The 14,028-nt window shown below is 28.0% G+C and overlaps 1 protein-coding gene across 1 annotated transcript in view; it reads right to left on the reverse strand.

The window, feature by feature from the left end:
• alien (COP9 signalosome complex subunit 2 alien) overlaps positions 1–14,028 on the reverse strand; it is a 71,775-nt gene that overhangs the window by 5,667 nt on the left and 52,080 nt on the right. Inside the window, exons 6-12 of the mRNA XM_067282903.1 lie at positions 13,883–13,987; positions 11,690–11,759; positions 10,251–10,350; positions 3,606–3,737; positions 3,439–3,536; positions 2,320–2,402; positions 316–374 (exon numbers count right to left, since the gene is read on the reverse strand). Coding sequence (XP_067139004.1) covers positions 316–374; positions 2,320–2,402; positions 3,439–3,536; positions 3,606–3,737; positions 10,251–10,350; positions 11,690–11,759; positions 13,883–13,987 — 647 coding nt within the window. The remainder of the gene's footprint in view (positions 1–315; positions 375–2,319; positions 2,403–3,438; positions 3,537–3,605; positions 3,738–10,250; positions 10,351–11,689; positions 11,760–13,882; positions 13,988–14,028) is intronic.

Consider the following 14,028-nt stretch of genomic DNA (forward strand, 5'->3'; position numbering starts at 1 on the left):
AAGAAATGAATAATAAAAGTTATACATATGAACAAATGAACTAAAAGCCATACACAATTGTTGAAGTGCAATAAGATGTAGAAAAGTTAAGTATTTCTGGCTTTTATATTTGAAAGTTCCAAGTGAGCAAATGCAATTAATATTGATTAGTTAATATAGTATATCATTCAGATCACTCTAAAATCAGTTTAATTGCATATCTGATTATTAACAATAACATCAAGTTTATTTAATGTTAAAAGTATTTCATAAAATTGAAATTAAAATTCCATAAATAATTCTTTAAAAAATTTTATAAAATTTTGATGTACTTACTTGTCCAAAATACAAGACACTAATAAATTTTCAACTTCATTTGCATCAATATTTAATTCCTGAAATATATCAAAATATATCATATTTTTCTAAATTTTTGAGAAAAATCTTATAGTTATAAAATTATAAAATTGTTAGGACAAAATTTATTATAAATTTTAAGACAAAATCAAAATTCACACATAATTCAATCTTTAAGTATTTTTATATAGAAAATACAGGGTATCCAAAAATCATAATACGTAAGAAAATTGGACTTTTCAAACTGTCATTGTGGACCCATGGCATGGCCTCAAAAGTTCTCAGACTTTTACCAATACAGCAAAGCCTTCAAGTGTTTTACAGATAAAAATCAAGAGTTAAAGATTAAAAAAATGCATTACCTAAAGGAAAGCATTAGGTGCAAAACATCTTGTGTGTTAACACAAGTTCAGCTTGAATGGGGAAAGAGACAAACCACTACATATTACATATCTTGTTTTAAAACTTTTCAAATTTTAAAATACAGACATTGTGTATTTGATTGAGAGTTGCAGAAGTAAAATAATGATAAATTCATAACATTATTGTGTATGGTCTGTTTTAACTTTCAAAGTTATCTATTTAGACTATTTTATTTTCCAATTAAAAACCTACTTGTGTGGAAATATCCATATCTATTTAAAACAAAAACAAATTTTCATTAAAAATTCTATATTTTAATAGAATTTTTAATGAAAATTTGTTTTTGCTTTAAATACAGATTCAAAAAGAATGTCCATTGTGCATATCTATTTAATATTTGTCATGCAGATTATTGTCTATGAGTTGGTTAGAGACTTAATTGTAAAATAAAAATATAAAGCAATTTCATTTTACCCACAATAATAAAATAAGAATAATAATGCTAAAATACAATAGTGTATTAAACTATATTAATAAAATCAAATTCCAAATGTCTTATCATCTTGTAATCAATTATCTAAGACATTCTATGATATAGCATAGAATGCAAATATCAGGAATGTCTTAACTTTACAACTGCTCAAACATGACAGAAATTTGCTATAATTTACGAAATGCTACATTTAAATACTCTATTCCTTGCTGACCACCTTATGACCTTATGATGTTCAAAATATCAAGAATAATTTATAATACTTAACCTATAAAAATATCAGAATTTAATTTACGATGACTTCTTGATAATGATTTTCCAGTAATTAATTATACTATGAAAGCAATAGTTTACTAGTATTCATTATACTTCTCGCTATGTAATTTCACCATAATGCGATTTTTAATGAAATTGTTTGTGACTATATTAAATAAATGATAAAGAATAACTTTCTAACTGACACACATATAAAAAAAAAAACAACAATAATTTAAGTAAGCATCTTTTTAAAAAAATTTAATTGGAAATTTATCTAATGATTACTTTGTAAACAATCTATTATGTTCAAAAATCAAGTTATTACTAATTTTTGGGATATATATAAAACAACTAGTGGAAAATATATCTACTAAAATTTTGCATCATTCATCCATCCTTTACAGCAGTGACTAATTGTCTACAGTGCTAGCCAGTTGTGATATAAGACAGAATATGCATATTAATACTCTTACTAATTTCATATACCATATTTGTTCTAATAAACAGAGCACTGTCTATTAATTTTTTCAGCTGGTAACTGTGCTGTTTATTAGTGTTTGCTTACCATTAGAGGATGACTACTATTTACACTCTTTGGGAATTTGATATGACTTTTGAAATAAATTCAATAACTTTTTCATTATTATTGTTATTCAAGTAAAAATGCAACACACAATACACACTCACTTTATTTCAAGCACGACAACATTAAATACTATGCTATTTTTAGTTTAAAATAAGTATCATCTTCCTCCAATAGACACTACACTTACTATTAGAGGATGGTGTCTTTCTTGCACTGTTTATTAGAATAACTACAGTATTTCTAAAGTAAGTAATTTATTTTAAAAATATATGAATATTCTAACCTTTGAAATAAAGGGTATGTGTATGCGAGTATATGGCTTTATCAACTTGATCAACACTTGCGTACGTATGTTCCTAAGCAGATCTGAAATTTAAATTAAAACAAGTTAATACTTCATTTAAAAATTTAAAATATGATCAAATTTTGAAACTATCAAATTTATTTTAAATAGAAAAAATTATATAAAATAATGAAATTTTAAACAAATATTTGGAGATATTCACATCATTAGAGATTAAAAGATGAGGATTTTTAAAAGTAAAAGATCATCATCATCTAATATCTTGGTAAGATATAAAGAATATTTTAAAATATTGATTTTAATTGGCAATTTTTCTTTATTCAAAAATATCATCTAGGGACTGTTCTTAAATTATGTCCACATTTTTCTTCAAATTTCCCCCCTCTTGCCCTAATTTGTCCAAGTTTCTGTAACCCCCTCCACTCATCAGATTCCCTTAAAACCTTTACAAATCACTTTACAAATGATAGATACCATAAGTTAAAAACAAAACATGCAAGAAATTTTGAAATAAATATAATAAAATGCATAAACTGTATAAAATTTAATGAAATAAACCCCTCCCCTTGTCTGACTTGTTTTAATGATACAATAAGCTTTTACAAAAACAAAAATAAATTTTGCCAATCTATTTTAATTGACTACTAAAGTTCAATAATATACTTATTATTATACAATAACAAATATACTAGATTGGCATAACTTTTTTGTGATAAGATCAAATTTCAATTGTTGTAAGTTACTAAAAAAATAATTCAATATAATTTGTTGGTTTATATTAAAATTATATATAGTAATATAAGCACAAGAACTATAAAAATTAACCAAGTATTGTCAATTAGGAATATTTATTAAAATGTATTCATTTTAATATTGACATGTTTGTTTATATTAATTATTAGACTATTCTTCATAAACATACAATTAATATTTAATATTAATGTTATAAACAAAACAAGAATAGTTACACTATAGTCAGATGTGACAAATGTACTTTATTTTAAAATAAAAAAATTAAAATTAAATAAAGCTATTTGGCTTAAAATTATTATTTAGCAATAAATATAACAGACATGATGATGATAACAGATAATTTACCTTCAATATGTTCTCTTATAAAAGGATCATCCATTATATTTCTTCTGTTTGTTTTTAATATTGTTTCAAACTCATTAATATCATTATTTTGATAGGCACTGTAATAAATATTAAATTATTTTATGCATAATACACTCTACATTTAAAGTAAAAGCTATATATTTTACCTCACTAAATTTGTCATTGCTAAAATTTCTGGATCATTCTTATATGGCTTGGCTTCCTGAGAATCAAAAGGATTAATACCAGATTTCATCAGCATATTGGCCAAAACTAGATATTTTAAACATGTTGTTCTCCTAAAATTAAATAAAATTTGAAATTGTCATTTATAAATAATTTTTAAATGTTTATAAACATATCAGCTACTTACTCTTCATTAAAAAATATTAAATTTTTTAATATTTTTTAATATTTATTACATTTTTCTAATATCACCACTATTTTCTTTTTTTTTTTTTTATAAATTAAAAACCTTCAGATTTACAAATTAATTTGTTATATTCTTTAATTTATATCTTAATGTTAAATACATAAATTATATTATTTTAGAATAAACAATTAAATGGAATAAAACTAATAAATTCTAAATATTTCTGTTTTATATTTTGTTTGTCTTCAAAATTTTTCACTTTATCAAAATCAGAATATGGCCATTAATTAGAAATTATGGAAATAACGAAATATGAAACAGAAAAATATAGAAATTTTATTTGAATATATCCGTAAAGCAGAATATTCTCAAAATAAATTATTTTTAAAAAAATTTAGCAAAACCACTAAAGAATACTTATCAAAAATTAATAAAAATTATGAAAAGAATATACATAATTGAAACACTTTCAAAAAAATTTTTTGACAAAATTTGCAATGATAAACACACAAAATGTATTACTATATTTCCATGATTACTTTTTGCAACTGCATATTTTTTCAAGAAATATTTTTATGGAAAACAAAATATGCATGGAAATGCAAGACCTCTCATACTGGACTGTTTGATGTAAGAGATAGGACATGAGTCAGCCAACAAAAATTTTTATGGTATACTTTTTGTTTACCCTAATTCCCTTGTATAGGCTTAACAGTATGGTATCTTTGTACTTGCTGGAGTCTATGAGGATGTGGAATAGGAGCAGTTGTTAACTATGATGCTTTGTAACACTTCAGAAGGTTCCTTAGTATCATGCCAAATAGAATTAACTGCAACTTTGTGAGATGGCAGAAAAAATAACAGTTTTACTGCAGAGTATAAAATTAAAGTAATCTGCTTTGCAGAACAGAATGGAAATCAAAAGACCAAACAAAAATTTGGTGTCAGTGAGGCAGTTGCTCGCTACTTGCATAAACAAAAAGAAGCTCTAAGCAACACAAGTCCAATGTGAAAACATTCCGTGATCCCAAGACTGGAAAGTATCCCCAACCTAACAAAGAACTGTTACAGTATGTTGAAGAAATGTGCAACAAAGGCTATGCTGTAATACAATATGTTGCAATCATGGGTTCAAAATATTGCTCAGACACAAAATATTTCTCTATGTAAAACTACATTGTGCCAAAGGTTGTCTCAACATTTTATGGACCAGAGTCTCTCTTTTCAGATTTATCATATGGAAGCAGGAAGAACAATCGTATTTATTCTCCAAAATAGGGAATATTGATCAGACACCTGTGTTTTTTGATATGCCATGAAACACTACTGTGGAAAAAGAAGGTTCTCAACCAGTTGTCATCAAAACAACTGATTGCAAGAAGCAAAGATGCACAGTAATGTTAGCCGGGACTGCCTATGGACAAAAATTGCAACCATATGTGATTTTCAAAAGGAAGACCTTCCCTAAAGGGTTTATGGCTCTGCCTAATTTTTGAACTTACTGCAGTCATCATTAATTTTTTTTTTTTTAAAGTGTATGCATCTATCAAAAATGGCTGCATACTGTTTGATGTGAGAGTTCAAAATATTTGGAATATGTATGCAAAGTTTTTAAAATACCGTATTTAAACTATCTTATAAAATCATGACTTCTTGTAAGAATAAATACTAGTGATGTAACGAATATTCGGTTACTACCCGGTATTCGGCCTATTTTTCACTATTCGGTCGAATACCGAATATTTAAATCACTATTTGGCCAAATACTGAATACCTCAAGACAGGAGTAAGAAATAACAAAAACACAGTAAATTAATCATCTTGGTAACTTTTATTAATGCTGAACATTAAATTATAATTATTAAAGTTAATAAAAAATAGCATCTAACTCTAGTATTAAATTATTTCGTAATTAAATAATATTATAGCCTTTATCTAGCCCAATATCTTATCGCATTGATGACGTGTAGGTTAGAATGTATCGAGCATTAATGTTATTGTTTAGTTAATTATGTTATATTCGTATTCGCGACTATTTTTAATATTTTTTACGATATTTTAAAATGATTTACGAAACGTTTTATTGAAACTTATCGTATTTAATGAAAGAATTATTTATCTATTTCTAGAAGATGAGTAACTAATATATAAGTTATTTTATATATAAAGCAAAGAATGAGCATTTCTCATTATATGCAAAAGATAATATTTGAAATCACGTTAATTTTAAAAATATTGACAAAAACAATAGCAACAAAATATCACAAAACTTCACAAATAGAAACCCCCCAATAATCTATTTGAACTGTTCCACAACTGGAGAGAAACTAGACCATATGTTCCCACTAAAGTATATCCTTAGGCAGTGGCGTAGTGTAGTGGGGGCGGCAGGGGTGGCATTTTTTCACAATAAATAATAATATTTTGTAAAAATTTGAACCATTTCATTTCATATTTTTGTCGCACCTACGATTCAGACCAATTGAAATGAGCACGGAATTTTTCATTACTTATTCTGTGACAAAACTAGGGAATCCCCTTTCTTTAAATGAATGTATAATAATGACATCTTGCTCATTGTAGTGACTGACAACACCATGTGTACTGACTTGTAGGGATTCCCCGTATTTTATTTATGGGGGTGAAATTTTAAGGGGACAGCAAACTTTTCCTCCACCCCAGGCGGCTGACACCCATGCTACGCCACTGTCCTTAGGGTACTATTCCGTCTACAAATATGTAGTAAAAACAAATTTTAGTGTTTAATTAAAGAGTTAAAAAGATCGATTGCAAATAAAATAACTTATAAGTTATAACTTACATCTAAACCACCAACTGCCAAATCATATCGGGCTATTTACAGCTATTACATAAATTATAAACCAATTTGGCACTAGAGGTAGACGTTAGGCTCCATTTCATATTAACTTTAATAATTATAATTTAATTAATTAATTTAAATAATTTAGACCTACTGGAAGAAAAAATCGTAGTGACAGCGGGTCAATAGAGAGCAGGGTGCGCAATCCTTGCCATAATGCGGTTTGCGCACTAATTTTCATACGTGCGTTAATCAAGCAGAATATTCGGCCATTCAGTCATGCTCCTGGACGAATATTCGACCATTCAGCTACGCTCCTAGCCGAATATTCGGTATTTGGCTGAGGCCGAATATACTATTCGTTACATCACTAATAAATACTGATATAGTCTACTTTCAAAAATAATTTGCATACTTTTCAAATCTCAATTTTCAATTAATAAAAAATGGCAAAAAAGTGTGAAAAATATGTGTGGAAATACAGTATTACTAAAAGTCAGTGTAGATTAAAATAGAAGATAAATAATAATTGAGAAATATTATAAAAGACAAGAAAAGATCAAGAATTAGAATTTTTTTATTTAAAACAGACTAGATTATTCTTTAAATATGATAAGCAAGATAACATAAGTTGTGCTGCTTATCATATTTAAAGAATAATCTAGTCTGTTTCCAGAAGACTCATCCTGCTACAGTATACAATGACTTAAAAAAGTTTTAAAAAACTAAGAATGTTGTGCAAATTTACAATTATTAGGTAACTATCTTATTTTTAGCTTACACTTAATATTTCTATAAGTTTTTATTAATTATTGCTTCAATTCTTCAACTTTCCTTGTTATTATGGAAAATATAACTTTAATTTTTATATTAAGGAATCTAAATATTTTAATCAGGATTAAACCTTTTCAAGACATTTTTCTGTTGTATTTAAGCACCTTTTGCTGGAATACCAATAGGATAGTTTTTTGAAAATTAAACTTCATTCATATTAGAGTTGTGATCTGACAATGAAGCAAAATGTCTTGAAAAATGCTTAAACTTAACAACAATACTCTTGCCTACTTAATATTTTAGCATTTCTACACTGTTCTGATGAAGTCATATATATCTGAACTATTATTATTATAAATTTGCAAATTTAAATGATATACATTTGAAAATGTTCAAAAAATTTATAACATTTTTATTAAGTAACTTTCACTTCTAATGTTATGGTATTCAAAAACATTCGAATTCTTGGCATTCAATAGTTGGAACAATAACGAACCTGAAGCAGATCTTGGTAGAGAATCAAAAACATTCATCCATTTAGTTGAATTTGTATCTTACCAGAAATCTAAAGGTTTTGAAGTGATACTTATATGTACAAGTATTTACTATGGAAAGTTGTATTACATAATTTTTTCATTAATTGTTCTATGCCAAGGTTAAGTTTTATTTATTTTAGTACCAAGATTTTTAAATTTAAATTGCAGACAGTTAGTTTCTTCATATTTTAAATTGTGAAATAAAGTCATCTTTGACCAAAATAACATAGTTTTTCTTCACAGGGACAACACCTTTGAAATATTATGTAAAACAGTTTAAAAAAATTCTATGATGATAAGCTGTAACATTTTAATATACAGTAGAGTGTCGATAAGTGGAACGTCGGTAAGTGGAATGGCCGGAAAGTGGAACAATTTTCAGTCAGACTGTGTCATGCTGAATCGAATGTTTTTGATACTAAATTTACTTCTAAAGTATAATTTTCATGTTTTTTATATTCTTTAATATATTTATTTTGTTTGTACAAATGCAGAAATAATTTTTAACGATACGATAGCCTCGATGATTATTATAAAAATTTTCGTTAGGCTTAAAATCGACGAAAATTCAACACGAAGCGACACGCAACGGAGAAAAATTCAACAGGAAGCAATACGCAATGGAGAAAATTTGAACATCAGACAGGTTAATGTATTTTTTCGTACAAAGTCGGAAACTGGAACAAATCATTAACTGGAAGGACCCCAGTCCCCAATTGGTTCCACTTTTCGACGCTCTACTGTATATATAATTTCATATTAAAATGGCAAACAGTATGATTGAAAGCTTCTATATCAAAAGGTCATCATATGCCTTATCATCAGGGATTTTCTTTTTTAGATTTTTCCGTATTTTAAATAAGATTTTTGTTTTAACTATGCAACCTTAAAATATAAAACATAATTACTTCACTTATAACTAAGATCCAAAATGATCAAAATAATATAAATTTACAACAGGTATAAAAATTCTGGTTAATGTTACCTTAGGATCAAAAATGGCGGCCAGGGAAATTTTTCCCTACTTCAGAGACTGCGACGGGGAAAAAATTTTCCCTCCATTCAAGATGGCCGCGGTTCCGGCCGCCATCTTGAATTTCTCTGCAGACTCCGCGGATTTTTTCACCGAAATAAACAATAAAAAACAACAAAAAGAGGAGTTTTTTACTCACTTTTCGATTGTTTGATATGCTGAGTATGATCTCCTGTTTGGGGGTCAACAAAATTTTTCGAATCGTTGACAGTTCTATGTTCAACCACTACTCCTTCTATGTCGTCAATATGCATATATCCTTTCCATTCGTCCGTTATTATCGTACTGCCAGAATTCACGTATTTATAAACAATCCGATTCACAGTGTTTTTAGATCTGTCGTTCACCTGACATATGAAGCATTTCTTATCTTCATCGCAATGAATGCAAATGAACTCGGTCGGCTGTATGCCTAATTTTACAGCAAAATTCGATGCGTTATCGATACGGGGAGGCAAACCTAGCTCCGAAAAGTCGTCTTCCATCAACTTGTAAAAATCACGGGAAGTGCATCTCGACCAAAATTCGTCATTGCAACTCAAATCGGCAAAACTAGTCATTATCGAACAATTGGCAATAAACTAAACGAGGGGGAGGTAAGGATAGGAAAAAAACACGCTTTTTCCTTAATTTTTGATTACGTGGTTCTCTAACTTTTAGGATTAAATTGTTATAAAAGAAATAACAGTACTTACTAATACTGGAGGAAATAATAATAATAAACATTCAACGATAGCAATTTGTGTGCGAATGAAATATCATTACGAAAAAAAAAACAGCAATTAATCCAATACGCAATTCGTCGCAACACAGCAGTAAACGATTCCAACCGGAAACTAGTCGATTTGCATAAAATTGCCCAGAAATAACCAGAAATCACATCGCAGATCATGCATTTGCATATTCGTTCGTAACACACCTACGAATTTCCCGCCGATTTTACTCTTGCGCGACGTCACGAAAAGGCTCCCTCTACCATCGCAAATTTACACACTACCGTCTCCATTTCGAGGTTACAGGATACTTGGCAACGTCGAACACAGGGTAGAAACTGAACGGGTAAAAATTCCCCACGTCGTCGACGTCGCGACTCTAGGGAAAAATTTTTTCCCCGCCGCAGTCTCCGAAGTAGGGAAAAATTTCCCTGGCTGCCATTTTGGATCCTAAGGTAACATTAACCAAAATTCGGTTACCTACAGTTTTCTGAAGTTTAATCTAGAACAAACTACATTACAATTTTATAGAATTTAATCAATTTAATAATATATAACTTACCTAGGACTACCTGATTCATCATAATTTTTAAAAGCTTCAAAAAAATCTGTATGAGCTTTCTCATATTCACCTTCCCTTAAATGCATCTTGCCACCACATTCTACAGGGGGGGGGAGAAATCAGCATTTCTCAATAATATTTCACTAAATTTCAAGTGTATATACATACATACATACATACATCTATTTTTAAAATATATTCACAACAAAAATAGAATAATTAAATATTTATGTTTAAAATTTTATATAGTATAGTTTCTCTATATATACTTCCCTTACATAACAAAAATAAAATTATACAATTAATATCCTACAAGATAAAAAATACATTGCCAGACTAAAAAGAAAAAAATCTGTACAAGTTTGTCAAATCAAAATTTCAATGTAGGAAAGTAAATTTTTTTTAAGTTTAAAAAGCTGATTTATTTTATTCTTGTTATAAACATAAATACTCATATATTTATAAGATAACTTTATTTATTTATTTTTTAATAATTTATTTATTTATTTATCAGAATAAAAACTAATAAATTAAGAGTCCATAAAAAGTTAACAATTCTTTATTAAACTAAAACACAGTCTTAAGGTTTTATATAGCTCTCTAATTATAAAAACTCTCAAAATAAGAAAGTATCAAAATAATTATTGTATTTCTTTGTGATATGTCAAATATATATAAATTTTGTTATGTGAATTCTTGATCAAATGCATTATTATTGAAATTTCTTCTAGATCTTAGAATAATTTTTACACTTATATAATTATATATTAAAATTTTCATAAATGTTTTATCTAACAATGCTTGAGGTGAAAAGATGAAAAGCATTAAAAGATGTTTTGTAATTTTTATTTTAAATAAAGCATTGAAGATATATTTAAATGCACTTTTTTGAAAATTATTCTTAGAATGTAAATTTCTTTGTACTTCTATTTCCAATGCTTTTATATTTTTTTAAAAATCTTCAAATTTCAGTTTATTCTTTACTTATGAATAACCAATTTATATTCTCAGAGGACATATCTTTGGATTTTGACAACCCTGTTATTGTTAGAATTATTTTGATTGCCTAATTGATGCAGTATTTAAAATTATCATAAAAGTTTCATTTTCCAGGCATTACAAGATTTTAATAAAGACTTCATTAAATTTAAAAGAATCCCTAAAATCCTTAACTTGTCTAAAAACAAACATTAATAATTTAGTATAGTTTTATTTAATAAATCTAACTTAAAGTTATCTTACAAGCATATTTCATATTTAAAATTTGAAATAAAAATTTATAATAATTTATTTAGATTCTATAGTGCTTATATTGTCATTATATGAAAATATGCAATTCATAATCTTAATGATAAACATATATAAAAGTAATTTTCTGACTTCTAACATTACATCATAATTATAGATCCATATCTATGAAAATGATTTAAGAAATATACCTCTTATTACTCCCATTATCAATGGATGAGGTATAGCTGACTTAATGTGAAGAGACTGTTCATATAATTTCTAAAAAGAAAAAAATATATATTTTAAATTATTATTTAAATTAAATGTACTCATAAAACATATCCACACATTTTCCTTAAAAAGTAAAAATCAAATATTATCATATTCTATTATTTCAGCATTAAACAAACATACTGTCAAGCTTCTTAAAAATCTGATATAGTACTAAATAATAAATATATCAGACAGATAAAATTACCTGCAACACTCCATATTTCTTATATAAAATACTTTTACTTAAGAGATGTGGAATATAATAGTAACACAAAAATACAAATTTTCCTCCAAAAAATTTATATCTTAATTTTTCAAATAAATAGAAAATGTTTAATTGAACTTATGACTCATGAACCAATTACCCGATGTGAATAACGTTTATGTGACGAACGTTTTCATTACCCCTTCTGAGCACTTCTTCAGGTCAATTCTTATTTCAACTAGGCTGGCTTTGACATTCAAAAATAAATTGAATGGTACGGATTCCGAATACAGTATGTGCATGCGTTCTCCGTAAGATGATTAATTGAAATCCGTACCATTCAATTTATTTTCGAATGTCAACGGCCAACCTAGTTAAAATAAGAATTGACCTGAAGAAATGCCCAGAAGGGATAACAAAAATGTTCATCACTTAAACATTATTCATACCAGGTAATTGGTTTATGAGTCGTAAGTTTTATTTACATTCTGGTGTTGTGTGGTTAAACAATGTTTAATTGTTTTAAAAAAATACACTATATTAATTCTTACAATAAAATGCATTTTAAACATTACTAAAGTCTAATACAAGATTTTCAATACAATACTTTTTTGACAGAATATTCCATATTCTATTTAAATGTTGTTAAAAAACAAAATTCGCAAGAATACAAATCATAATACAGTAGAACGTCATTTATCCGAATCAATTGGGGACTGGGGTTGTTCGGATAACTGATTATGTACGAAAAAATATATTAACCTATCCCATGCTGAAAATTTTCTCCATTGTATGTTACTTCACATTGAATTTTTGTCGATGTTGATGTGAGTATCTGAATTATGGACCTACAGTATATTTTCCGTGTTATGCCATGACGTCATAGTTGTCACCTTTTTGTCAACTACCTAACAACTAACTGCCAACTTTCCACATGAGAACGTACCATCCATTTAGTTCTCAGATGCTTAAATGACACTTTCTCATCACCTTTGCCCTAAGTTGCATCAAAAGGAAAACAGTACTACAAGAATTCGTCAGTTGCCGCGTGAATCGACGCTCGCCCAGTAACCACTTTACCTGGTGCGCCATTTTTCCTTGTGTTTTGTGCCGGTTCCATGGATTAACGATATTGATACCTGGATTAACGCTGCTGCTTACGCCTGCCAGAAATGCCAGGACTAAGACTCTTGTTGTTAGTTCCAGAAACGCCGCCCTCCACCCGACGGATTTAGCAAACTCACTTCAACAAGGTATTTATCGCCACGTGAATTGTTGTAAACTCTCTCTCTTGGAATCGCATCATTAGTTCCATTTCCCCTTGATGTTGTACATAAGTCATGCTTAAAATAAATAAACGTTATGCTTTAGTTAACGAGGCCTCTGTTATTTCTGGGGCATTGTCCCATCCTCCATCCCGAATCCGATCGCCCTAAAACGCGACCGCTCACGCGTCCGATTGTTGAACCACCGCAGCTTCCGTGTCAGCAGAGACACGGTGGTGTCAGTCCTGATGTGGCATCAAAGAGGTGCCGACCCCCCGGTCACATTATGCCTAATGTAAATTTTTTAAAATAATAATTGTGGCTATTGTATCGTTAAAAATTATTTCTTTATTTTGTACAAACAAAATAAATATATTGAAAAATATAAAAACAAAAAAATTATATTTTGGAAGTTAATCTAGTATCAAAAACGTTCAATTCAGCACAACACAGTCTGACTGGAACACTTTCGGTTAACTGATGTTTTGGTTGATCGGCTTTCGGATAAAGGATGCTCTACTGTATTTAATTTAAAATATTAGAAAAATAAGATTAAAAAATGCTATATTTTTAGTAAATAGTTTAAATATTTGTTTCAATATATAGTAATTAACAATAAAATATAAAAATTCAATAATAAAAAATATTAATTTACAAACCTTTAATTTTTTATTATTTTTCTGGGCAGTATACATTTGAATTTCTAATGCATATATTTCTAAGAGTTGAGTTCCTTTTTTAAGATCATCAGACCCATCATCAGTCTAAAATGTTAAAGAAAGACATTTATTAATGCAAAAAAATT

This window comes from Centruroides vittatus, unplaced genomic scaffold (genome assembly GCF_030686945.1).
Source record: "Centruroides vittatus isolate TY-2023 unplaced genomic scaffold, ASM3068694v2 contig_971, whole genome shotgun sequence".
Classification (NCBI taxonomy): Eukaryota; Metazoa; Arthropoda; class Arachnida; order Scorpiones; family Buthidae; genus Centruroides; species Centruroides vittatus.